The 26,618-nt window shown below is 38.5% G+C and overlaps 1 protein-coding gene and 1 long non-coding RNA gene across 4 annotated transcripts; one reads left to right on the top strand and one right to left on the bottom strand.

Annotated features, from left to right (window-relative positions):
- Positions 1–3,532: 3,532 nt before the first annotated feature.
- On the bottom strand, positions 3,533–26,368 carry LOC136265613 (glycerophosphocholine phosphodiesterase GPCPD1-like). 3 transcript variants are annotated; one of them, XM_066060500.1, is made up of 15 exons: positions 26,344–26,368; positions 12,934–12,963; positions 12,705–12,815; positions 12,508–12,652; positions 12,319–12,463; positions 8,377–8,431; positions 8,152–8,244; positions 7,941–8,000; positions 7,841–7,883; positions 7,528–7,580; positions 6,776–6,841; positions 4,716–4,849; positions 4,532–4,667; positions 4,123–4,283; positions 3,533–3,707 (listed from the first exon to the last, which is right to left on the bottom strand). In XM_066060500.1, exons 3-15 carry the CDS (start codon positions 12,756–12,758, stop codon positions 3,683–3,685), a joined length of 1,170 nt encoding a protein of 389 aa, XP_065916572.1. In that variant the 5' UTR covers positions 12,759–12,815; positions 12,934–12,963; positions 26,344–26,368; the 3' UTR covers positions 3,533–3,682. The 3 variants fall into 3 exon arrangements, with proteins under 3 accessions (XP_065916572.1, XP_065916573.1, XP_065916571.1); XM_066060501.1 differs by lacking the exon at positions 26,344–26,368 and adding an exon at positions 18,654–18,809; XM_066060499.1 differs by lacking the exon at positions 26,344–26,368 and adding an exon at positions 16,197–16,482.
- On the top strand, positions 17,328–19,570 carry LOC136265615 (uncharacterized). The gene is made up of 4 exons (XR_010705624.1): positions 17,328–17,424; positions 17,483–17,611; positions 18,778–18,842; positions 18,893–19,570. It is a non-coding gene; the product is annotated as an uncharacterized lncRNA (long non-coding RNA).
- Positions 26,369–26,618: the final 250 nt, after the last annotated feature.

Genomic DNA, 26,618 nt, shown 5'->3' with positions numbered 1-26,618 from the left:
TTGATCATCAAAGGAAGCCTGTAAGTCATTTTGGGAAGATAAGTTAGAAGGCAAGATGGATAGACTTTGGAAACAGGAGATAGCACAATTTTCACCTGGAAAAAAAGTCTTCTAACTTTGATGAAGTCGATAGAGCAGGATTGCAACTGGCACTGCAGCAATTTGCTAATGAAAACAACAGTTCTCCTGGTGATATATAGCGCATTGTAGCGTTCATCAACAAAAATTATAACAGTTTGGTATCACGTGTTCTTCTGAGCATGCGCAGAGTAAATAATGGCTGACCATGCGGTAGCTTAAGAAGGATGCAGGCGGTGGATGAGAAACTAATAATCACCAAATAGGGGCCTAATACAAACAAAAATATCTTCCAGCATTGCACATACATTAAATCGTTAATCATTTACAATGAAGAAGGCCAAACAATGGATAGGCTGGCAAAAGCATCAAGCAAAATGCCAGCATAATAGGACGATTTTCAAGATTTTAAATCAAATTCGCAATGCGCTCGCCAAAAATGCAGCAAAACGTGAGCACACTACACTTTGGTACTGCATTTCATATCAAGAAATTGTGCGATGCTATTATTTTTATTGTTTCTTGGCTGATTATTCACCCTTCGCGGAAACAAGATCGAGATACTCTAATAGAGCATTCAGGAAAGGCTGATATACTCTAATAAAACAGCCAACTCTAGAGCATAATCTTGATTTTGAGAGCATAATAGGCTGGATTTTTGAGTACTGCTAAAAAGAATAATAGGCTAGTTTCAAAGCATAATTGGCTCAATCCTATTGATAACAAGTGCAAGAAAGAATTAGGAATTTTTCATATGAGTAGGGACTGGAGCAATAAAAGGCATTGAAACAAGCCGCTGAAACAAAACACAACTGAATGATTGCATTTTAATCCCTACTTTAACCATAGCAGGCTATAAAGTAGGGATTAAAATGCAATCATTCAGTTGCGTTTTGTCTCAGTGGCTTGTTTCAGTGCTTTGTATTGCTGCAGTCCCTACTCATATGGAAAATTCCTAATTTTTCTTGCACTTGTTTGTGTACTGTTTTTGTGTAAATTTTTATTGAATAACCGTATAGTAATCCCCCTCTACAATTCTTGAAATACACAGCTCAGTAAACGTTCCTAAGAATGCGGATTTTTAACAAACCACTTTAAACAACACATTACCCACAGAAGTATCTTTTCAACTGTTTTATAGTGTGTCTACAGTATTATTTTCCACTAATTAGGGTCTCCACTCAAAATTGGAAAGTGCTCCATTTTCTTGTTTCTGGAGATTTTCGCACAGATTTACCTTTAAGATAAAGAAAACAAGTGCTAATTTGTTATTGGAGTGTTTGCAGCAGTTGCTATCAGCACAATTTTAGCATATGTAGCTAAATATCCAAAAAGTGGTCACGTGACCAAAAATCCCTTCATATAGGATTTCCACTGCAAAATAAGATGATGCCTCAGCCTTTTAAATTATTTTCATGCGGGCTGACCTTAAGATAAAACAAACAAGTGCTAATATATTAGTAAATTGTCTATTGTTTTCAATATCAATGCAGTTTTAACTGTAAATACCTAAAAAGTGGTCACATGGCCAACAATCCCATCACAGCTATACAGGATGCTAAAGCACTACAAGATGTAGAAGTCTTCATTATAAGGCAAGAAAACATACTAATTGTGATTTCGGTCACCCTAAAATACAATGATTTTCTAATAAGCTGCCCAATTCAACTATTATGATATTTTTGGCCACGTGACCACTTTTTGTATGTTTTGTGTGGTAAACTTATGCTGATACCCAATGCTACAGGCAATCCAATAATAAATTAGCACTTGTTTACTTTATCATAAAGGTCAGTCTGTGTGAAAATCACCAGAGACAACAAAAGGAAGCACCTTCTTATTTTTGACTTGGAAACCCTACACTAATTCTCTCAACAGAGCCTCAGGGCTGCTTTTACTTTTAGTTCGCGTAAGTACGGGTCTTGCCTACTTTCTAGACGATGAGGTACGCGAGCCAACGAGGCCTACTACGGTGTTTTTCAGTTGTAGTACACCTGAAAAGTGCTCTGGGAAAGCTAGCCATAGAGTCTGTAGAGAGGCGCCATATACAACCGGTTGGAAAAGAAACCACCTTCGAGCCAAAGCAAACACTCTAATCCTTGCGCGTGTAGTGGCGATGCTTCTAATCCTTGCGCGTGTAGTGGCGATGTTGAACAGGCAGCAGCATATCCCGAGGTGTATTCCAACATTAAAATCACGTGCTTGCTACAATTATGCTACACGTTTATTCCAATATGTTAGGGCGCTGTGGTGTGCGTGCTTTGATGGAGGCCGTACCCATGAGAAATGGCCACGATAAAGAAGATAAAACAGTAAGACAGCAGTGTACACATCGTAGGTATTTAATATTGTGAAAGTTTTTTTCTCCACAAAATTTGAAGTGTTTCTGCCAAAGAAGCAAGGCTGTAGCTGTAGCCAGTTTTCCGCTACGCTTGACTGAAAGCATCAGTGAGGCAGGCAGTGAGGCAGTAGAAAATTTGCTAAAATAATGTTTTAAAAAAATTTCGTAGCACCTTGTCGGAAACGTTTCGGGTAGTTCTGAAGACACATTTGGGCTTGTTTATACTTGACCAATACTGTGAAATGGCCGTGAAGGATTACTAAATATGATTTTGTGATTTTTCTTTGTGGACCACGCCCACACCTTCATCGTCCCTACTATAAAGTACTATTGTACTGTATGATATGGTGCATCCATGTCATGTGGTTCCCACTACACCCTCAACACAAAATATTTGCCTTTATTTTCCTCAGTAAGTTTGCTGTTTCGACTGTCTGCATGTTCTTTTCTTCCTGATGATGCCAAAAAGCATGATGCACAAATTTTAAAACATACTAGACTCAAACCATATGTGACCAGATTTTACAAAACTAATCCAAATTGCACATCAGGCAAAACCAAACTAACACCTCCAGTGGATAGCTACACTATTGTACTAATAGCTTTGACACTCAGTATCACTCAACTACTCGAGGCTGGTTTCAACAGATGTCCTCAAATGGCAGTTTTAGGCCTTGTGAAGGACCTGGCTTGGCAAGAATAATCAGTGGTTTACTGGTGGACAGCCTGATATTGTTGGCCAGACGTTTTTCTGTGGATTTTGCTACATATCAGGCACTAAGGAGCCAGTACAGCCCTGCATGTAATCTCGTCTCTGGACTCCAATCATGGTCTGCCGCCATTTTGAGGTCTAACGCTTGCCCACCCCCACCCTCCTTGTCCAACTGCTCAGGTTTTCTATCTTATTTGGCGGGAAACTCTGTGAGCAGCTGCAAGTACTGGAAGTGGTCTGAAAGGTAACAGATTGATGCATCTTTTGTGTGAATTTCATACATGTGCTTGCTATCCTTGGAGAGTTATGCTGGCTTGAATTCTTTAAAGTTTATCTCGAAACTTTCAATGTGTAATTTGGATGGTTTTTCCAAAATCCAGTCACATATAGTGATCACTGACTTGAAATGTACAAATAAATTTATAGCCATTTAAACCATACATTAAAATAAATAAGTGAATAAAGCCATATATGCAACAGGTTAAAAATTACGTTATACATGTCCTGGTTTATGTGTTCACATAGCTTGAGCTGTCTTCATCAACTTCTCACTATTTTGTGATTTGTGTAGGAATCCTACAGTGGGGATGACGTTAGTAATACATACCACAAGTGATAATTTTAATTACAGTGAAATGGCATTAATAGGTCCACCTACAGAATATGCTATTAATGAGGTGGCTGCTAATTATCCAATGTGTGTGATAACTAATGTGTTTTACAGGTGTTAAGCATAATGATGTCTTTTACTCTCTGTAGTTTACTTACTAACCAACTATGTAACTATAGGGTGCAACCCTTGAGGCACAGTTGCAAGAATTTCAATGAACTACTTGTTCTGTATTATCAGAAGGAAAAACATGGCCACATGGCCATCTTATCAACAATTGAATCACAGATTCTATAGGAAATGTGTCTGACAGAAAAGACATCATGCCTAGCTGCATTACCACTTCTCTACACACCACACAACAACACAGCTAGTCATTACCTGTCACACATTATGGCAGTCACTTTTTGGCTGTTCTGCCATGACTCAGATTCCTCCACACTGTTATTTTCACCCCATGTCATTACAAACAGTCCATGATTGTGTATTAAATTGATAACTTCTGACAGGTTGTTCACCCGATCAACACATACACTAATACCCTGTAACATAATAGACCAATGTTGAATGTATAATCTCCAGGCACATATGTATAGGAATAGCATATAGTAACATCAGTAGTGTGTAAAATTACACACAGTTGAACATTTCTTAAAAGCACACACATAGCTATTGGTCTCCTTATTGGTTATTTTTTACATACTTGACTTGACTTGACAGATTAAAGTATTATACTAGCAAAGTAATGAAAGTGGTCTTAGAAGTTCTGTACAATCACAGTAACACTTACAGCAAAGTTTTGTGACTTTGAAAAAGCAACTGCATCACAAGCAGAATGATTCCTTATGTCAACAGCTAAGGGATACTTCAATGATTTGTTCTCCGTTAAGAAGAAGACTGGAATTTGCGGCTGTTTCAATTGTAACCTGAAAGAGTTAATCATTTAGTAATCAGTGATGTTATCAACCTCTCACATTGTACAAAGTGATGGATCAAATGTTGACATCACCATATTCCTTTTTGAACCATATTGGTATAATGTAGAGATGATTACATCAGCAATTGTGTTACGGTTGACGTATGGGAAATAGTCACACTCCTCACCATCCTAACACAATACATAAGTCACTATACACAAAAATGTGGCCCGCTGAACGAAAACTCAACTTGTTTGCATATTTCTATTTTTTTATTATATAAATGCCACTGAAATACATTAGATAAAAAATGTGTCCTACATAAATAATTTTACTCATGTTTTAATTAGTGTTGTTTTAGTTAACTATAACTAAAACTAAAAGTACTTTTAGTAAGGCAAATATGTATTAGTTAACTAAAACTAAAACTATAACTAAAAGCAAATCCATATTATAACTAAATCTATAACTATAATAAAATACAACAGAATATTTTACTAAAACTAAATCTAAAACTAAAAAGAATTGGAAAAGATTACTAAAACTATAACTAAAACTAAAAGATTTTCTTATGTACAACTAATACTATATATAACATTTTTAGAAATGTTACTATAAGGCCCCTATTTGGTGATTATTAGTTTCTCATCCACCGCCTGCATCCTTCTTAAGCTACCGCATGGTAAGCCATTATTTACTCTGCGCATGCTCAGAAGAACATGTGATACCAAACTGTTATAATTTTTGTTGATGAACGCTACAATGCGCTATATATCACCAGGAGAACTGTTGTTTTCCTTAGCAAATTGCTGCAGTGCCAGTTGCAATCGTGCTCTATCGACTTCATCAAAGTTAGAAGACTTTTTTTTCCAGGTGAAAATTGTGCTATCTCCTATTTCCAAAGTCTATCCATCTTGCCTTCTAACTTATCTTCCCAAAATGACTTACAGGCTTCCCTTGATGATCAATTATTTGCAAGCATTTTCAACACCTCCACAATCCGTGACCAGGCTCGTTTACGTGCTGTTGCTCACTCCTCTGGTGTCAGCAGTGGCTGGCTGAAGGCCATCCCTCAACCAACATTGGGTTTGGCCTTTTCTCCACATGAGTTTGTTATCGCTGTCCGTTTATGGTTGGGTGTTCCTCTTTTCCCATTGTTACCACTTTGTACATGTTTGTCTGTCATAGATCAGTTTGGTGACCATCTTCTTGGTTGCTCTCATGGCCCACTACGTATCCAACGCCATGATGCTCTTGTTTCTATAGTACATCATGCTCTACTGCATATACATATACATTCTCTTTTAGTGGGCATCATCTTACAATTGCCACAGTGATACCTGTAGGAATTGTATTATTAGGTGACAAGTAGTGGTAGAACAGTCATACCAACTCATATCATTGGGCAATTTCTCAAGTAGCTCTTCATCAGACGATGATTCATCCTCAGTCAGTTGATCTGTATCACTAGCGTTAGCATTGAGGTTAGCATCTATTGGCTCCAATTGGTAAGGTTCAAGAGAGGTTCCAGCTATCTCCTCAGTATCTTCGTGATAGTCTGTATCTTCGCTGAAAATGCTCATTTCGTTGCTAGAGACCAAACTGGAAACGTCACTATATTCATCGGAAATATCTTGGGAATCAATCTATGATCAATCAAACTGAGATTTCAAGCCAGTAGTACAGCAGGAGTCCGTTGACGACTTGGAAGTATCCATAACAAAGTCTTTCTATACCTATTACTTCACTCTAATACGTGACTGAATTACTAATAAGATCTGATTCTTCCATGGAATGTATACTTCATTCACGCAGCGTTCCCCCTCTGATGTCAGCAACTTATGACGCGTTATGACGCGTTATAACGTATGATTACTCCGGAAACATTTTTGATCGTGTATTTCATTAACAAATCATACAGTAAATTAAATTTAAAAATGTACAACTATACACAAGGGTATTAAATCAATACAGTAATGAAATAAAAAAAAAGAATTTTAAAATTCCATGTCTCCCTCCCTTTAAATGAAGTTCAAGAAAAATGCAAACAAGTCGGGTTTTCGCTCAGCGGGTCACAAATATGATCACACATGCAGTACATACACAAAATACTTTACCGTCTTAGGGAGGGGATATTTCACTTCAACGTTGAAGAAAACGGACTCTGGAAGTTCCTTCAGTACCTACACATGAGCACACAGTGATGTGTCATTTACCATCTGATCTACAGGTACACATCACGCATGTTATAAAGTGGCATTGTATAACATGCTTCACTCTGGTAGCTCATATTTTAGTCATTTAATAGAGCTTATGGTACAATGTTTAGAATAGTCCTTCAAGAAATGAAATATTTATTTTTCTATTGAAATAACTTCCGGTATACACATGCAGGCACACCTCATAACAGCCCTTGGAGATTGTACGATGAATGTACATAAACCTGCCTAATAAGGTCACCTGTATAAACTGACAATGCATACATGTGACCTAACAATAGAAGCATATATATATATATATATAGTTTGGTATGGCACAGGCGACCAAATTAGAATAGGAGTAACTTACGCAACTGCCACTTAGCTAGAAATCTTCAAAGGGGAAAATTGGACATGTTAAATGTATAGAAAAGGTTTGGATATTGTCAGCTAGCTGTAGTTGAACATCGGACTTTAACCCCTTAAAAATTCCCAGCTAAATGGCATACAGCAAGTAGGTAACTACCACTGATCAGAAAACCCACATGTCTTTGGATAGCAATAGCTTCTCTGTGTCCTCACCTACTTAGCTACGACCAAAATTCTAATGGCCCCTTAGTAATGGAGGTTTTCTGATCTACGGTACAATAATGAGTGCATGTCAACATCACCTCTCTGAGATGTGGAAACACTTTATTCTTGCTGTGTCCACCCAGCTCAACTCCTGTGGTTTGTATGACACAGTACAAGCATTGTACACACACCCTGAGCTATTGTATTGGCTGGTGGTGGCTGGAGTGGATTAAGGCTTTTACCATGGAATAGCTACCATACAGCACTGGTGGGGGGTAGAGTGCTACTGGTTGGTGCTAAACCATCAAAACCTGCTCCACATAGTACACACATTTCACGTTCAAACGCATGATGACAATTTCGTCATCACACTTGTGACGTGGTACAATAACATAACTAACTAACACTTACCTGAAGATGATAATGGGCTCCGAGATTTATCTTTGCTGGAAAGCTGAAAAACATGATACATAATGACAAACATCTAGCTTTGCGTTCTCATTTTTTCTACCTTAAAAGATTTAATCTGGTCATAAGTCAAATCTTTCAACAGAACATCAAAATAGTGATCCTGTAATGGATTATACAGTAACTGCAGCAAAAAGTTATTTCATACACTGTAATAGTCACATACAACAAATAACAAAGCTGTGGACAGTTTCCACAATGAGATTAAGTGTCCATCACATGTATTATTTATGAACATCCACCTCACAACTCACTGGAGCAACATTTAGACTGATCATTAAGTCATGATAAATCACTGGTTCCAGGTCCTTAGTCAGTTGAACATCAAACTCTACACCAATAGCTCCCTACAGCAGCAGAGATAGTGATGCAACACATGTGAAAGTATGACAGACTTTTCATGCCTGTGTCAGCCATGAAATTACAATGCAACACAATACTGAGATGAGTTCAGCAGTATAAAGTGTTTATACACTTACCAGTTCAGTGGCTTTCTCAAAAGAAGCTATCGTGTTCTCTATTGTGTCCGTTGGCCTAAAAACACACAACAAATAATAGATACCTCTTGCAGTGTTACAAACTATGTTATACTTCATTTAGTTGTGACTGCTCTCATATGAATGGGAGAAAGAAAATGAAACTAATGATACAACATCTAATCTCACAACATTAGTAAGTGCTAAGTTAATTGATTATGGTGGTATGTACCAACCACCAGGCCCACAACCATGTTTTACTCCTCCATCAGTTAATTTTACAACATTTCATCACCTCATCATATCACCATTGGCATAAGGAGTGACCATTGGACTGGGTACTATTGGTGTTTTTATAGATGGACTGAATTGTACTTTAACCGTTAGTGCATATGTATTGAACTGACCCTTCCCTTGAGCTGTACATGACCTCAGAAATATTGACCTTACACATCATATAATGCACAACATAATGACATGCTTCCTCAAATTTTAAGTTTATTATATTATTTGTTTAACATTCCATGTTGTACACATCAATACGACTGAAGTTACAGAGCATTTAGAATGTGATGCTACAGGCATTTATATATCGAAACCACCATATATAATCGCATATGGCTAGGGACCCGCCGATAATGCTGGCATAATTTTGAGCATAATAGGTACCTAAAAGCGTTGAGCATAATGCCAGCATAATAGGTTAAATATTTGTACGATAGTGTAAATTCTTGCTGGAAAAATGACAATTGCAAAATAAGATCAATGTACTCTAATAGAGCAGTCAGTAACTCTAATAGAACAATCATCAAACTGACTGTTCTATTAGAGTATATTGATCTTTTCTCTTACATGCAGGCGTGCAGCAAGAATTTATTATTTGTGTTCCAGCCACTCATTTTTTTCTTTCTATACAGTGTTAAACTAGTAGCAAAGCATATGAACTAAGACATGGACATTAAGCATAATCGAGCATAATAAGTAAATATTGAGCATTAATTTAAGCATAATATGTGAATTTTTGAGCAGTGCAGCATAGCATAATAGGTAAAATTATGAGCATAATCGGCGGGTCCCTACATATGGTAGTTGCGATGGTGAGAGGGTTAACTCTAGAAAAAAAAAGATCGTTTCAACCCTATTAATAACCAAACCCATTGCTTGTGTAAGAGGACATAAACCACTAGTAAATGTAATCAGGATATACAGAAGCTCCAAAAAGTTAATGAAATGAATACTCCCTAATAATTGTAACTAAAAGCCATACAAATGGTAGATTGTGTGCAGCACATGTGATGTGCATGCTCAAGAAAATAAACCAGAAACACCTAGTGATTATGTTGTGTATGATAATATAGTTACAGGTACCAATATAAGCCATGATTACAAGCTGGAGGCTTCCAGCACAATTGGAAAATAGACAACTGGTCTGAGGCCCAGGCTATTGATTGTTTTAATTCTTTCCCTTGCTGCTTCAGGCTGAGTTTACAGCCATCTGAGGAATGAAAGTGCGAGCTATGAGTAATCACATGACCAAGTAGTCCATGCAAGTTTGTGTTCATGCAGATATGTACAGTATCATCAGGAGCCCATAATTTAGTTATTTGTAACCAACATTACCTTATTCAGCAAACCAATAATTGGATCTAATTTGTGGTACATTTTATTGGCTTCAATGACCAATGTATGTTATGGCTTCTTGATAAAATTGTGAACCAATCTTCACAATTGAGCATGATTTTGTCGAAACAAATCTGGATACAGTGACGAAGAATGCTACATCTTGAAGTGCACTGAAGTCGCTATGGAGTTGCATTTACAGATGATACAATGCCAGGCGCCACTGGACTATCCAAAATAAACCAGTCTCAAATAAAGGTCCTATTTGTTTACAGGAATGAAGTAAAAGCTTTCAGCCGTTTGGATGAGAAAATATTGTGCTTATAATATTTGTAGGGAAGCTAGTCAGCAATGGTTAAGATAACACCTCAGTTGATCTTTAGAAGGATTAATTGATCAACCCTAATAACAGTTATTTTTCACCAGTAGTAGATTTTGACTCACTGCATTAGCTGGTATAGTTGTAGAGGAGGTTGGAATACTTTAGGAAGATCCCACAGCCACTACATTACTCACCACGAACTCCATGAAAATGGCACCAAGCATCAATTTAGTTAGGTGCAATGCCATACATAAACATGTCCCTCAATGACAGTATCTGTCATTGAGGGTCATGTGAAATAGCAAATAAACTATGCAATTAAGGTAAATAATTTAGGTGGTGCTTAAGGCATGTCCAACCCCCTATGGTATACCTCATTGACAGATACTGTCCCTGTATAGGACGTGAGTAGTGGTGTGCGATATATCGAAAAATATCGATATCGCGATAATTTGTCAATATCGTTATCGTATCGATTTCTATACCACTTTAGCAGATTTCGAATCGAAAATTTTCGATAATTATCGAAATATTAAAGAATATTTTGATAAATCAACAGCATTTAGTATGTGATTGCGCGATCAGGCTAGAAATGAAGGTTGGTTCTGTACAATCTAGCCACTTAAAAAGCTTGTCTACCAGTTTTCTAGGCTTCTATGCAATGGTTTTGGAGTGTAAATTGTATTTGAAACATATTTATAAATATCGGCCGCCCACGCAATTACTATTATTATTATTTATTGTTAATCAGCAGGACCCTCCAGGAGTATAATGCTGATGTGCAATTACATGTGTACAATTTCAATTAGTTACTTAACTATATAAGTATGTACAATTACGACAAGTTACTTAATTATATACATATGTGCAATTACAATAATAAACTATAAAAATATATACAATTACGATAAGTTACTTAACTATATACATAAAAGGGGCTAATTTTTGCTTAAATTCTTCAACACAGTCAGTCTCAATAATCTCAGCATCTAATCTATTCCATTCTGGTACAGTTCTTGGGAGGAAGGAATATTTATATACATCAATTCTTGGTTGGTAAGGTACTAGTTTAAAGTTGTGTGAGTGTCGGGTCCGTAATACAGTAGATTTAAATGGGAGATAACAGTTCGGTATAATTAATAAATCATGTAGTACTTTATATAGTAGTCTAGCTGATTTGCGACATTCTTGTAGTGTAGGCCATTGCAAGTTTTCAAGGATGTTAGTGATGCTGTCTCTATTATTTCGTCTCCATGGTTGACCTGTGACAAAACGAGCAGCTCTATGTTGGACCATCTCTACTTGATTTATGTTGGTTTGGTGATATGGATCCCATATTGGGGAACAATACTCTAAAATAGGCAAGACAAATTGTTTATATGCTAGCTCACGTAGATGGCTAGGACAATGCTGAAGATTTCGTCGCAAAAAACCAACAGCTCTGTTTGCCTTATTGCAGATGTAATCTATATGTGGCTTCCATGAAAGTCTGTGATGTAACTTTACTCCAAGATACAAATGTTGTTCTGTAACTGCCAGTGAGGTGCCATTCATTACATACGAAAATAAACTTTTGTTATGGTGATTAGAAATTTGCATTATCTTACATTTGCTGATGTTAAAAGCCATTTGCCATTTATCTGCCCACTTTGACAGTATTGTCAAGTCTTGTTGGAGTGTTTGATGGTCTGTTGAACTGTGAATAACTTTGTATATTAAGCAATCATCTGCAAAGAGTTTCATTTGGCTACTAATACCCTCAGTTATATCATTTATGTACAGTAAGAACAAGGTAGGACCCAAAACTGAGCCTTGTGGTACTCCCGATGTGACTTTACAATAATTATACTCCACCCACACAATTAAAAATTATCGAAAATCGAATCGAAATTTCGATGTTTACCCTATTATCGTATCGATATCGAAATGAAAATCCTGACATCGCACACCACTAGTGAGAAGGTCAAGCTATGTGCATGGTGTCTAGCATAGTAAACACTTACTGATTAAGACAGAATGTCATCCCATTACCACGATGTCCTATAATCATAGAATGACCCACCCACTGATGTAGTTTAGACACCCTCCATTGGTCATTGATTTTCCAGTCAGCCAATGAATCACAGGGCAGCACCACGATGTAATCCACTGCTTAATATAGTAACACATCATTTCTTTCCTAATTTACTGACCTGATATAGTCCCAACAGGACGTAGGTCAGCATCATGTAAAGTTAGTGTAAGAGTTCCCTCCAAATTCCTCAATTGTTGAGGTAGGACACTTGCTCTACCCACGACTTCCTTGTTGGAGTCACTACAGACTTCAAACTCATAACTCTGTAATAATACATATCACAACAAGTTAACACTATTACTAGTAACTACTCACATAACACTCGTAGTCTGGTACCCTTAACATCCATAGTTGTGGTAATAGTAACATCCGGTGACCAACATTAGTGTCCAGTTCTTGGCAGCGACCAGTTACTGAGTCTAGAAACTAATAGTAACAATATTGATTATTAGAAAGGATATTAACAACACAACTGGCTACTCTATGTGACGACACTTTGACAACTTTATATATACACATATACCGCACAAGCACATCAACTCACACAAGCTTTGAAATTGCTCGGTGGAGAAGGCTATAGCACAAACAACAAACACATTAATACAGGTAGGATGTTATTATAGCATAATTAACTCTCATATTATATTCTTAGCTTATACATCATGCTTATATACTTGATTTTGCAAAACATTATGCACTACTTGGTTACTGTTCATTAAACACAGCATATAATAACTAAACTGACGTTCACCGGTGGACATGTTGCATGCGTTACCGGTGAACGTGAGTTGTTCTCTCTGCCATGTCGTTTCGGTGGGCTCGGTATGGATGACCCTACAGCTTTCTGTGAATCTCAGTTTGATGCTTCCCTGCGAATTACTGCACCACTAAAAGACTTGATTATTAGTCAGGTAGCACATGCTCATCCCCCAGATACTCGATCCATCAAGACTCAGGTTCACCTTTTGGTGTAGTCTGGCGCCGCCCGCCCCTTCGCATAAAGTAAGGGTCTGATGAAATACAGATACTAAATCATTTCTAGCGCCCAGATTCGGCGCTAGCCAATTAGTGCATGCCAATGACGTTCACACTGAAATCGCCTTGGCAACACAATGCTTTTGTTCGAATTGAAGGGCAATCATCTGACGTAACAAGCATTACGTGTGCTGTCTAATTGAATTCCTTTTGAAATGATTAGGTATTTGTATTTCACCAGACCCTTACTTTTTGCGAAGGGGCGGGCGGTGCCAGACTACTTTTGGTGCCACCCTGTCATTTTGACAAATTAGATAAATAATAATAATAATAACCATCACCGGCGTGAGGCTTCTAAGAAACGGGCTCTTGAGATCAGAAATGGTCTCTCTTCACAGCTTCAAAGAGCTATTGATCTGAATAGTAAACCTGGAGCCTCTTCTTGGCTTCTGGCTTTACCACTGCAAGACCAGGGTTACCATCTGACAAAGCAGGAGTTCTGGGATGCTCTTCACCTGCGATAAGGATGGACTTTATTAAATACTCCTAGCCACTGTGTGAGTGGCTCACCTTTCACTGCTGATCATACAATGATCTGTCGACATGGTGGTTTGACCTTTGTTCGCCACAATGACCTGCGTGATACAACTGCTGAATTACTTTCAAATGTTTGTACTAATGTTGCAATTCAGCCACCACTTCAATCCCTGAGTGGCGAAGAACTTACCCCTCGATCAGCTAACTGCCAAGATGATGCCAGGGCTGACATTCATGCACGCGGATTTTGGGGACGGCGGAAAAGTGCCTTTTTCGATGTAAGGGTTTTTCACCCAAACGCACAAAGCTACCGCAATGTTTCGATACCATCTGTGTATAGGCATCATGAGATGTAGAAGAGGGAGTATGGTGATTATGATTATTATTATTACTGAGCAGTCAGCCCTGCTGGTGTGCTCAGATTTGCCCGAATACATGTAACACAATTACAATAATGACTGTAGTCCAGTTCTAAATGGTGACTGTGTCCGTGAGGTGGAGTTTGCATCCTTTACTCCATTGGTATTTGCCACAACTGGGGGCATGGGGAGGGAAGCCATCACATTTTATCGCCGGCTTGCTGAGCTCCTTTCCAAACGTGGTGCTTTATCGTACAGTAGTACTTTAGCGTGGATTCGCTGTACCCTTTCTTTCTCCCTGTTGAGGTCAGCGACGATGTGCATCCGTGGAAGCCGCTTCCTCTCGTTTAGATCACTAGATGCTTCCCCGGAAATGGGCCTAAGAAAGGGCCCTAGGGACCTTTAGATGTCTCGCTTTTCAGTTCTTGTCCAGCACGTTTGCCTCTTGTGCTGGGGTGGTAGGAAAGGGCATTACATCTAGCCCGGGATAAAAACTAAACTGACCTAATAGGCAGCACTACATGACCCATTTCATCACAGTCAAATGTACATGCATTCATCAAATACTTTGTAAAATGCAAGTTTGACGATTTTTTTAATTTTTATTATTGTTACTGAGCAGGCAGCACAGCTGATATGCTCAGGAAAAAAGCAATCATAAAATGAATTTAGCTACGTAGTTACAAAGATTACAGTTATTGAGTTCCATACAATGTTTGCAGTTCCGCTGAAAAAGAGTCAATATTGTTGCTCTCAATGATGGAAGATGGTAAGTTGTTCCAATCCTTAATTGATCTGGAGAAAAAGCTCTGTTGGTATGCATAGGTAGATGAATTTGGTAGAATAAAACGATGTGGGTGATATAGTCTGGTGGATCTTGTCATTGAAATAAAATGAGGAGGAATTGACAGTGAATAATCTTGATGTATAATTTTAAAAAGTGCTTGTAATCTGGATATTTTACGTCTCAGCTGAAGGCTTGGCCAAGAAAGATGCTGTAACATAGCTGTGACTGAGCTGAATCGATTGAAATCATTTAGGACCCATCTAGCTGCCCTACGCTGTACTTTCTCTAGCTGTTGAATATTGTTATGGTGGTATGGGTCCCAGATGACTGAAGCGTATTCCATTGACGGTCGTACTATCGTAAGGTAGGCTGTTGCTTTGATGTTAGACGAGCAGCAACTCAGGTTGCGTTTCAAGAAGTTTAATGTTCTATTGGCCTTAGCAGCTATATTACTAATATGTGGAGACCATGATAGTTTGTTGTCCAATATAACACCAAGGTAGGAGTGTTGGTTTGATGTACCCAAGTTGTGATTGTTTAGCTTGTAGTTGAAAATGATTGCAATAGCTAAAATGGGACTACAGTGACAAGCATGTCCTGCATGTGCTCAGTGAGGTTTTATGTACCTAGCGATGTATTGCCCCACTCCCCCTTGCCAGGAAATATATGGGGCTATAGTGGGGATTTGACACAGCTGAATGTCAAATGCCCCCATAGTGGGGCAAACCTATCATGTCAAATCTCCACCATTGGCCCCAGTTGCAATGTGGGGATTCGGCATCTATAGCAAAGAAAGTCACAACAAACATACTTGGACGCTTAATGAATTGCTATCAAATGCCCCATAGTGGCGCATGTCAATTCCCCCCGTAAAGCCCCACCTTCGCCGAGGGAGCGGGGCAATACATGATAGGTACATTAAATGTGTGACTCTGTGAGAGCTATTGGCTCGTAAAATGCAGCAACACTTGGACACAGTGTGTTGCATGACTTAACAGAGTTACAACAGCACGTGCAAGTCACGTAACTACAGTGGTATCTATAAAAGCTGTATTCTCACCAGTGGAAAGTTTTTTCTTCAACACGTATCTTAGCAAGAACAAATTCGTTTAGCAAGACGCTTCATTTACAGTCATATGCATAACTGACCTTTATGTCGCGTAGAGGCTTAGCGCGCACTTGAATAGTGCACTGCGAGGTGTTCTTCACACCAATGATACTGAGTGGTTCCGCTGAGGAGGAGTGAATGAAAAACTGAACTTCATTTTGTGTTCCTAGCCAATCTCTAGTAGTCGTCCTATCAGTATTCATCGTGTATGAGTACCTGTCAACCTGAATAACTGTGAATGCACTACCGGCGCAACGGAGCAAGTCGGTTTTACACTTCAGGTATCGTAAACGATTTAGATGAATTTAAAGATAAACTAGCACACTATTTGTTATAGCACTCATTTGTATGATTATCTGTGTTGTATGCTCTGCATGAGGTTTACACAGTAATAATAATAATATAATAATAATAAGCGGGCGGATTGGCATGCAAAAACAAGTCTTACAGTTGTCCAGCACGTGCGTTACTCTGTTTTTCTATTGTCTTTTACAGTTATCCAGCACGTGCCTTTATTTGTGCTGGGGGTGGTAGGCAAGGGCAGTCCATCAAGCCCAGGTTTTAAAAAAAGGAAAAATGCTAAAACAAGTAGGCGTTCCCGCGCATGGCTATCGCGTGTTATATTGCAGGTGTTATCATGTGGAGTCTACTAGTAGTCTCGCCGTAGCACATACCCATCCAAACAGCTTATAGCTGTAAAAAAATGCGCGTCCAAGTAAAGCAGAGTTAACTGCGACAAAAAGTAATGATATTGTTAGGCGCAATCTGTGAATTTGCGCGGTTTATAAATTGCGTTGCGCATTTTGTGAATTCATAAAACGCGCAACAATTTATAAATTGCGCAGGTGTCGTACTTGCCGTATTGACATATGGCAAGGGGCAACGCGAGATGCGACACATTACTGTTGTATCGGTTGCCGACCTACTGTCGTTCCAAGTGTTGGATCACGAGATTTCCTCGTGGCAGTGTATGCGAGGTGTGAGTTTCGAATCACTATGAGTCTTGCTCTCGGAGATACGTCGGAAAGGCCAGGGGTCACGCACAGAGACCTTCTGTGGAGGAAAATATCTTGATCCCAATCACACCTCCAAAAGCAAAACAGTAACTTAACGGAGGAGAAGGTGCAGAAGATAACAGACATTTTGAATGGAGTGGAAAGAAATGATATTCATTGCTGAAACAAACTGGAAGCCGGTTTGTTTTGTTAACCCAGAGCTCATGCAGTGAAGTTCAGGAAGATGTTCTACATTTGCCTTGCCAAGCAAAGGGTAAGAAACTAAACCTGCTTTGTTTGTGCCTGCCCTTCACAAAATTCTGTAATTACAGAATGAGAATGACAAAACTGTCTTAGGCCACCATCGTTTAGTTGCAACAGTTGAGAATTTTTATGATGTAATAGAGCATGTGCATTCAACTGAAAATGGACATGTAGACTACAAGAAAATACTTACAGAGGTATGGAAGTATAGTGAATTATGTATGCTATCATATTCTCAAGCATCGCAAAAATTTATAGCCATTAGCCATAAGACCTGGACATTGTGGAGATGGGTGGTTAATTATATAGCAATATTTTATAACACTGAACAGGTAATCAAGTTCCCAAGTTTGTAATAATGCCAAGCTGTAGTGAAGGACAAGTCAGGCTGGATTTTAGCTGATATTTTTGCAAGAGACCAAACCTTTGTGATCCCCATAGGCATAGCAACCAGCTATCAATTTATGGAGCCCGCCTATCAATTTTCTGATATATTAGTTTGGAAAAAGATTTATATAACAATCATTTGTTCTAATAGAGCAGTCAGTAAGTGATCTCAGAAGAAATCTGTAGGAGCATGCCTCCAGACCCCCTAGCTATGTGTGTATTTTCACACGGTACTTCGCTTTACAACTACCTGGAACAGACCCCCTGATTTCTTCACTGTTCAACATTGCTTGGTATCTTAATTTGGCATACCGCAGTACTTATAATGCAAACATCATGGTCCTACTTGAGTCTTCTTTTATGTATCTTTGCTGACAGTGGAAGATGTTGATTTGTGGTAGCTATAGCTTCACGTAATGGCTTCTCTACACGTGTAACAGAAGTTATCTGTATTTTCTGTTACTGTAGTGAACTGGAATGGTTCCAGAGGAGCTTAATTCCCATGCAATGCTGTGTAACTGGCTGAACATGGCTGAAAACAAAGTTTAGTGGCCTAATTATTGTTGGGGGTACGTCCAGATGAATACATGAAGTATGGCACCTGTTTTCAGTTAACTGTGACTATTTGACTTACTCTGTTTGTGCAGACTACCCACTGAGTGAAACTCAACTATCCTTTGTTTAAAATGAAATGCATTGAAATAAGTTAGACTATGCCACAAAAATTATTATAATTATACACCTATTAAATTGCTTCAGCAAACAGTTCAATATACATCATCACATTCTGTGTACTCAATTGTACCATTAAGTAAACATATACACGTTTGTATATATCTATATTGTTCTAACCTTCTTGGTGAATAGTTGGATTTCTTGGTAAATCCGTGAATTTTTTCATAGTCTGTTGTATATTCTGATGAGTTAAGATGTGTCATGCACATGCATTATTAACAGATAACGTTTGTTTATTTAGAATCACTTGATTACTATTGTCATTCTTGTGGAATGATTAGTTTGGATGATGATATGACTGACATGGTGAGGTCTAGTTATGCAAACAAATTTGTATTTGTGTGTGGATTCCATAGGTCAGGTGCAATAGTTGCTCATCAGGGGTATGGTACCATGAATGGTGTCTACGAAGACATGTGGTTACACCAGGCAAGATGAAAGTGGATATAACTTTTCTAGGTCTTGCTGTTCATCAAAATTGATCAAATAGAGCTGTGCCTTTGTAACTTATGTATTGGAGTATACTTAGCTACCTGTGTAACCAGCGGTGGAGGAAGTAGTTGATATGAGGGGGGGCTGGGCTGACCCAGACTTATTTCTATAGTTTGGTAAGGTGAGACCAAAAAAAAAAAGGTCACAACCAACTGACAAGAGCTTTCCACCTCACCAGCTACCATTTCTAGCTGATAAACTACATAAAAATCCTTACATAGCTCGCTACACACTGACTACTTTATTATAGTGACTGCTCTATTAGAGTATCTCGATCTTTATCACGGTTTTCAGCCCCACTCCAAGAAAGATAATTTTGGTGTGATATCATTCTGAGGGTGGGCTTTAGCCCCCTAGCCCCCCCCTTTCCGCCGCCTATGTGTGTAACACAGCATACCTGATTCCAAACACTATATGTTTGTACTAATAGCTGTATGAGGTGACATTATGTAGCTGTGTGTTGTTACATCTACATGCATGGGATAATGTGAGAGTGAAACTATAAGTATATGTACCATGTAAACTGGACATTAAAAATATGATGTTGGGACACGAGTTACAATGCACCAAACCTTATGTGCTGATATACATTTCATAGCTGGTGGAACATGCATGTACAGTGTTTGTGCAGGACAAATGCTATAGAAAAACATACATGCAGGCTGGACTGTACATGTGCCCATCAATATCAGCTGAACGAAACTAGATGAACCTGCTAGCTACTACAAATGCTGTTGTAGTATGCAGAGGGCAAAACTGAGAAAGACCTTATCCAGGCCAGCTGCAACTTGAGCACGCTGCAAGCACGCAAAGGAACCTTAAGGGAGAGATCTGCAATGTAGCTAGAATGCGTCTTTATCCATGCATGTCCCTTCAGCTAGTAAATATATTATTATTATGATGATTAAAGTACTTGGTAAAGGCAGAGCCATTATACCAGAAGGCCTTATAAAATTTATACAGTAACATCACATAGCAAAGGGGTAAAGAAGCCTGTTATTCCTCCCTGAAAGCAGCTATGATATGCACTTGAATCATAACGGCGGTACGCTGAATGGACCAGAATCCAGTTGATGTTCATAAAATGCGCAGCTCTTACGGTAGTTCACAAACTGCGCAACAATTTATAAATTGTTGTGCATTTTATGAATTCACAAAATGCGCAGCGAAATTTATAAACTGCGCAAATTCAGATTGCGCCTAACAATATCATTATGCTTGGCGCGATCTCCAGAGCCACCGTAGCATTATGTCATAATGCTACGGTGGCCCTGGAGGTCGAGCCAAGTGACAATTTCGAAATCCCAAATCTCAAGTCCTATATCCGATTTCTCGGTGCGGATATCCAATGTCCAATATGCAAATTAGCTTACTGATCAAATATTGACATAACTGCTGATATCGATATACAATGCTCTATTATGCAAATTAGCTTATCGATTAAATATCGACATAACGGCTGATTAACTAACGCACGTAGTATAGCTGCTTGCTGTAGCTAACTGAGATCATCCTAAATCTGACTTTGACATTAGTTAAGTTAAGTACGTAGGTAGTAATAAGTATATAGTTAGGTAATAAGTAGTAGTATGGTGCAGTTTTCAGTATGTACGTGTGTCATGTCCATTTATATGTTTCTATTTCGCGGAAAAAATCCGAGTTTGCAGTGCTGATTTACTGAGATTATAACGACTCGTTCTCCTTTATTAGCCAACTCGTGTCTCCGTGTGACTCGAATGTGTAGCTAATTAAGCCCTCGTGTAAGCCAGTCGGTGCCGCATACATATATTATTGTAAGCTATTATGTCTATATAGTCTAGTCACTATAGGGGATAATAATAATTTTGCTATTATACTGTACACTTGTCAATGTCATGCCCCACCTCCGGGAAGGGAATACAGATTAGAAAAATCATGGTGTCAAATTCCCCGCTACTTGAGCAAAATCCGTTGTCAAATCCCCACCCCCTAGTACAGAGTACAATATAACGGTCGGCCATCGGCCATTTTCCGACCAAGTGATGCTGTTGACCGATCAATGTAGCCGTTGGTCGGCCATGTGTGCCGACCAAATTTTTCACAACTATAATTCTTTATCGTTAGTCTTAATAACATGCTATTATTATAGTTATTATTATTATCGTATCGTTTCCTTACCGAAGCTACTTAATCGCTGCCTGAAGTCTTGATCCCTTCGAAGCATGCGACTCGATGTGGATGCGTAAGCTAGAGCACTGCACCTTGTGTTTATCCCAATTATCGATTGTGGGTTACAGTCGATGTTGTGAAGAAGCGATCACTACACTGACTACACGAGTGGTGCTTTCCAGGAGAAGAAAAGAAAGTAATTAATATTTGCAAAGTGGAGGTACGATATTAAGTACAAGATGGCCATTTCGTGGTTAGAAAATGTGCAGAGATGCAGCACTGGCTGTAGAGTGAAAATAAAGGCAGGTGATAAAAGCGAGAAAGCCACGTGATCACGGGAGTGGTTGGCAACTGACTCGCTCTCTTCTTTGACCAAAAAAGTGACTGGTTTGTTGGTTTAACGTATGGTTTAACTCGATTCAACTCCAGAGACGAGGAAGTGATAAGTTTTTTTTTGCTGTTGCCATGCCAGTAATTAGAGGAATCAGGCGCGACCGCGAGCACTACTTGACTTCACCTGAAACCACACCAATCAACGATTGTGATACTTGTATTACTTGTGATAGACCAATTGTCAATGACTATCTAGTGTGTGTGTGGTGTGAAAGACATCAGCACCGAAGTTGTGCAAGGATAAGTGTTGACCTTTGCGACCTTCCCAAAAACATTGTATTTTTTTTGTTGTGAGTGTATCAATAAACTTCCTACTGCTCTTATCACCTATGACAAAACTAAAGAAGCTTGTACTACTATTGAAAACAAATTAAAATCAGTACAGGATACTTTGTCCAACAGGTTTGATAGTTTAGCTGAGACAATAAATGACCTGTCCTACCAATTAAACTGCCATGATGTAGAAGATTTGGATAATGTCTCTACAGTAAGTAGTCAGCCACCCAAACAAGAGCTCTCTACTCAACTCTCCAGCAAACATCCCTTATCTGTCAAATCTATTGCTTCGATGACTGCTGACATCATATTGGAAGAAAAAGAAAAGGAAAAGAGGAGACAAAACCTGATTGTACATAATGTTCCCGAGTCAAACTTAACAGAAGCACATGCCAGAAAAAAAGAAGACATCCAGAATCTAACCACTTTATTCAACCAGTATATTGGTGTATCAGCTTCTATCACTAATGCTATACGTATTGGAAAACAAGGTAATAAACCCAGGCTAATCAAGGTATCACTCTCTTCTAGAGAAGAAACACTCACCATCCTTCGCAATCGATGGAACCTGAGAAGCAAAGAGCACCCATCACACGTCACCAAAATTTTCATCACACCTGACTTGACTCCACTAGAACAACAAAAGAGCAAACAACTTCGTGCAGAACTAGCTAATCTTAACAAGGAAGGAAAACGTTATAGAATCAAGCATGGTAAGATAATTCTGAGGGAAGCAGCTACTTTCCAAAGCAACAAGTGAAGTCAGCCAACTCCAAACAACATGTACCTGTAAAACCATGTGATGAACAATATTAACGAAATCAAGCTTGATGTTGTGTTTCAACATCCACCACTCTGTAATTATAGAACTCATTTGTACCATTATCTGTGTGATATACTCTCTGTGAGGTTTACACAGTAATAATAATAAGTGTTCTGCACACAGCAGGTTCGAGAGTAAGTTTTGATCTATTGCAATTTACAAGAGAAATAGCTAGTTGGATAGCTATAATTCAATCTGTGTTGACTCAACACCACTTGTAGCAAAACATTTAGCTTAACTAAATTTACAAACTGGCTGTACAATACATTGATTCATAGTTTCTTTTTTTGTAAAATATGTATGTAACAATACAAATTTTGTACATGTATTACTAATAAACACAATTAATTCTCTGTAAAATGTATGTGCATAAGGCCCTATTCGGTGATTATTAGTTTCTCATCCAGCCTTTCTAATTATTATGATGCGGGCGGGAGGGTATTACCATTATGCCATTATTTTATAATATTAACACACTGATGTATAGACCTTGTCCAAATTGTCTTTCTTTCTTACTACAAACGTTTCCTTCACCAGCTGATTCTACTTTTCGTGATCGCCAACTGTTTTTCGACAGTCAACTGAAGGCCTGCTTTGATGAAGTTGATAAAACACGATTGCAACTGGCAATGCAGCGATTTGTTAAGGAAAACAACAGTTCTCCTGGCGATATATAGCGCAGTGTAGCATTCATCAGCAAAAAATTATAACGGTTTGGTATCACGTGTTCTTCTGAGCATGCACAGAGCAAATAATGGCTTACCATGCGTTAGCTTAAGAAGGATGCGGGCGGTGGATGAGAAACTAATAATCACCAAATAGGGGCCTAAAGTTCAGTGATAAGTAGCTGAAAGTGGTCTCAGATTCAATCTTAAAGTGACCACTTTCCAACAATTTCCTGGGGTGGCATGCCCTCTAACTCCCCTTGAAGGCTTGTGCTTCGCACTACGGGGTGTGCTTCACACACCAGGATAGTATACCTCTATCTTATGGCCATGCAATTTCAGAAATGGCCAATCAAATTTACTTTTGATTGGCCATTCTGTCCCAGCAATAATTTTCCCTTATATTGTACTCTGCCCTAGTAGGGGATTTGACAACATATCAAGGAAGTCTAAGCGCATATTTCATGCATGCGACATGTGATTAACCTGGACACCTGTAGCTAGTGTTCTGGTGTGTGTGTGGAACCTTCATTACAGACCCTTTCAAGTAAAACACTCACATACTCAACAGCAATTATTATTATCATTATTATTATTATAGGTAATAATTGTAGAACTCACGTGAGTTAGTATGTTACAATAAGTAATAATTTAGGCTAAGTTACAATCTAGTGCTATTTAAATGTTCCTTAAAAGTATCTAAATTGTTACAATTTAAAGTATCAATAGTACGCAATCCAGTATCCGAGATATTTTAATTTAAAAATTCTCCGTATATTCCCCAATAGAACCCTGGCACAAAATAACAACTCGTATTTAACTTGGGATTGCTCCGTCGTCCAAGCTCCAATGAGGATGAGAATCGCTGTGGGATTTGTCCACACGTTGATCATCATGAAAACCTTAGTTTTATCGTGCGCGTTACATATAAGTAAGTTTTGTGTTGTTTTGTAATCTTTTCAAGCCATGCAATGTATGTAGAATACTTTAAAACTTTAAAAAACGTACTGTCAGGTGGAAGGTAGTCACTGGTGCTTACTTTAAAGTGCGTAGTTACTTCGCTCGGGTTAGCGATTTTCAGCTCCATAGCAATCTTCTGATGGCTGTGTCATCAGCTCAAAAGTATAAACCACTTCAAAGTCGGCATAACAATACCATAATTGAAACCACAACTCCACCTTAAGGTATTGTTGCATCATTGCGGCACCTCCACTTTAGTTGTTTACCTTTATAAGTCGTTAATTTTATGTTTTTACTTACTTGACATAGCCTCTTGCCTATAGGTATACACCATTGTATTGAGAAGTGTGCAATAGGTGAAACATATTTGCTCACCACAAAGTATACAAAGATAGCTGAGATCTGATACAATCTGAAGTTACTCTCATTACATGTACAAACTTGCAGATAGAAGCAACTGCAGTTTCAAGATAGTCCAGATTGCTAGATGGCTTCCTGATTCAATTGTGCCATTTTTCCCTTTAAAATGTATGGGGAGCCCCGGAGAAAAAATGTACCTTTTTTCAGTTTTTAAGCACTGTGCATGCCAAAGTAGCTAATTCCAACCCAACAAACTATATATTTCTGAGATCGGCAATCAATACTCTATTTATTGAGCATATAAAAAGCCCATTTTTCCAAAATTTAAAAATCGGGCTGGAATGCCTATCAATAGATAGATTGTTCCATAATCGGATTGATGTAGGAAAGAAGCTGTACTTGTATGCGTCAATAGCTGTGTCTGACTGTATAAATTTAAGGTCACTTCCCCTGGCATGGTATGCCTTGTTCTATGTGTTATATAGCTAGGTAGTGAGACACCCACGCTGCTATGAATAATTTTGTGCAACATTTGAAGTCTTAGATGTTTGAAGTGTGTTTCCATGGTATTCCAATTAAGACGTAATAGCATGTTTGATACACTGCTAGTTTGGTTATAATCATGCATCACAAAACGAGCTGCTCGTCTTTGTACAGACTTCAGTTTGTTAATTGACTGTCTGCTATATGGTGCCCAAGCTGTAGCTGCATATTCCAAAGTGGATTTGACGTATGTAAGATACAGATCTTTGATTTTACGTGAGCAGTTCGCAAAATTTCTCCTTACAAAACTTAATACAGAGTTTGCCTTTTTGCACAAATTGTCCACGTGCTTGTTAAAAGATAGCTTGGAGTCAATTGATACCCCAGGTATTTGGCACACTCGACCATAGTAAGTTGTTTTCCATGAAGGGTGTAATTAACATGTATTGGGGTTTGTTTAAGAGTTATTGATATAACCATACATTTATCGATGTTGAAAGACATTTCCACTCTTTCTCCCATAGTTTACCACTAACCTACTCCAACTTAAACAACATCTCCCGAGGACATCTTCATAGATTCATTCAGCCAGCTACCAGGGTTGACTCATATAAACATTCATTTTTCCATCAACTATTTGTATGTGGAACAAGTTACCAAATGTCGTGGTAATGTCAGAATCCTTGTTTCAATTCAAGAACAGTTTAACTAATCTTTATAATTAGTTTGTACTTTTATTACACTCAACTTTGAGTTCTGTACACTAATCACTAATAATAATAATAATAATAATAATAATAATAGTTCCAAAAGTTGCAGATCATCTTGCAAGGCTCTAACATCTGTAAAACTGTCAATTCTCCTATATAGTATGCAGTCATCAGCGTATAAGCGACAAATAGAGCTTAATTTCTGTACAATATCATTAAATATATATAAGAAATAGAAGAGGACCTAGCACAGAGCCTTGTGGGACACCACTTAAAACATTACAAGGGGTGGAGGTGCATCCACCACACACAACACTTTGTGTACGCCCAGTCAGAAAAGATGTGATCCAGTTTAGTATATTATATAGTTATACAACGGCCACGAGTGCTCTGCCTGATATAAATGCACGAGCCTGAGGGCCGTTTGGCCCGAAGGCAAGTGCGTTTATACAGGCAGAGCACGAGTGCACGTTGTATAACTGTTATGTACCACTCACCTAATAGGTGGGGAGAGTCTCACAAGACAGCTGTAACACTTATAAAGGCCAGGTTTCTAACATCGATTGTGGGTTTGGAATCAGGCATGCTGTGTTACACATGTAGCTAAGTATACTCCAATACATAAGTTACAAAGGCACAGATCTATTTGATCAATTTTGATGAACAGCAAGACCTAGAAAAGTTATATCCACTTTCATCTTGCCTGGTGTAACCACATGTCTTCGTAGACACCATTCATGGTACCATACCCCTGATGAGCAACTATTGCACC

The sequence above is a fragment of the Dysidea avara genome, chromosome 9, assembly GCF_963678975.1.
Source record: "Dysidea avara chromosome 9, odDysAvar1.4, whole genome shotgun sequence".
Lineage (NCBI taxonomy): Eukaryota > Metazoa > Porifera > Demospongiae > Dictyoceratida > Dysideidae > Dysidea > Dysidea avara.
Note: the sequence above shows the minus strand (reverse complement) of the source record. Positions and strands in the feature narration are given on the sequence as shown.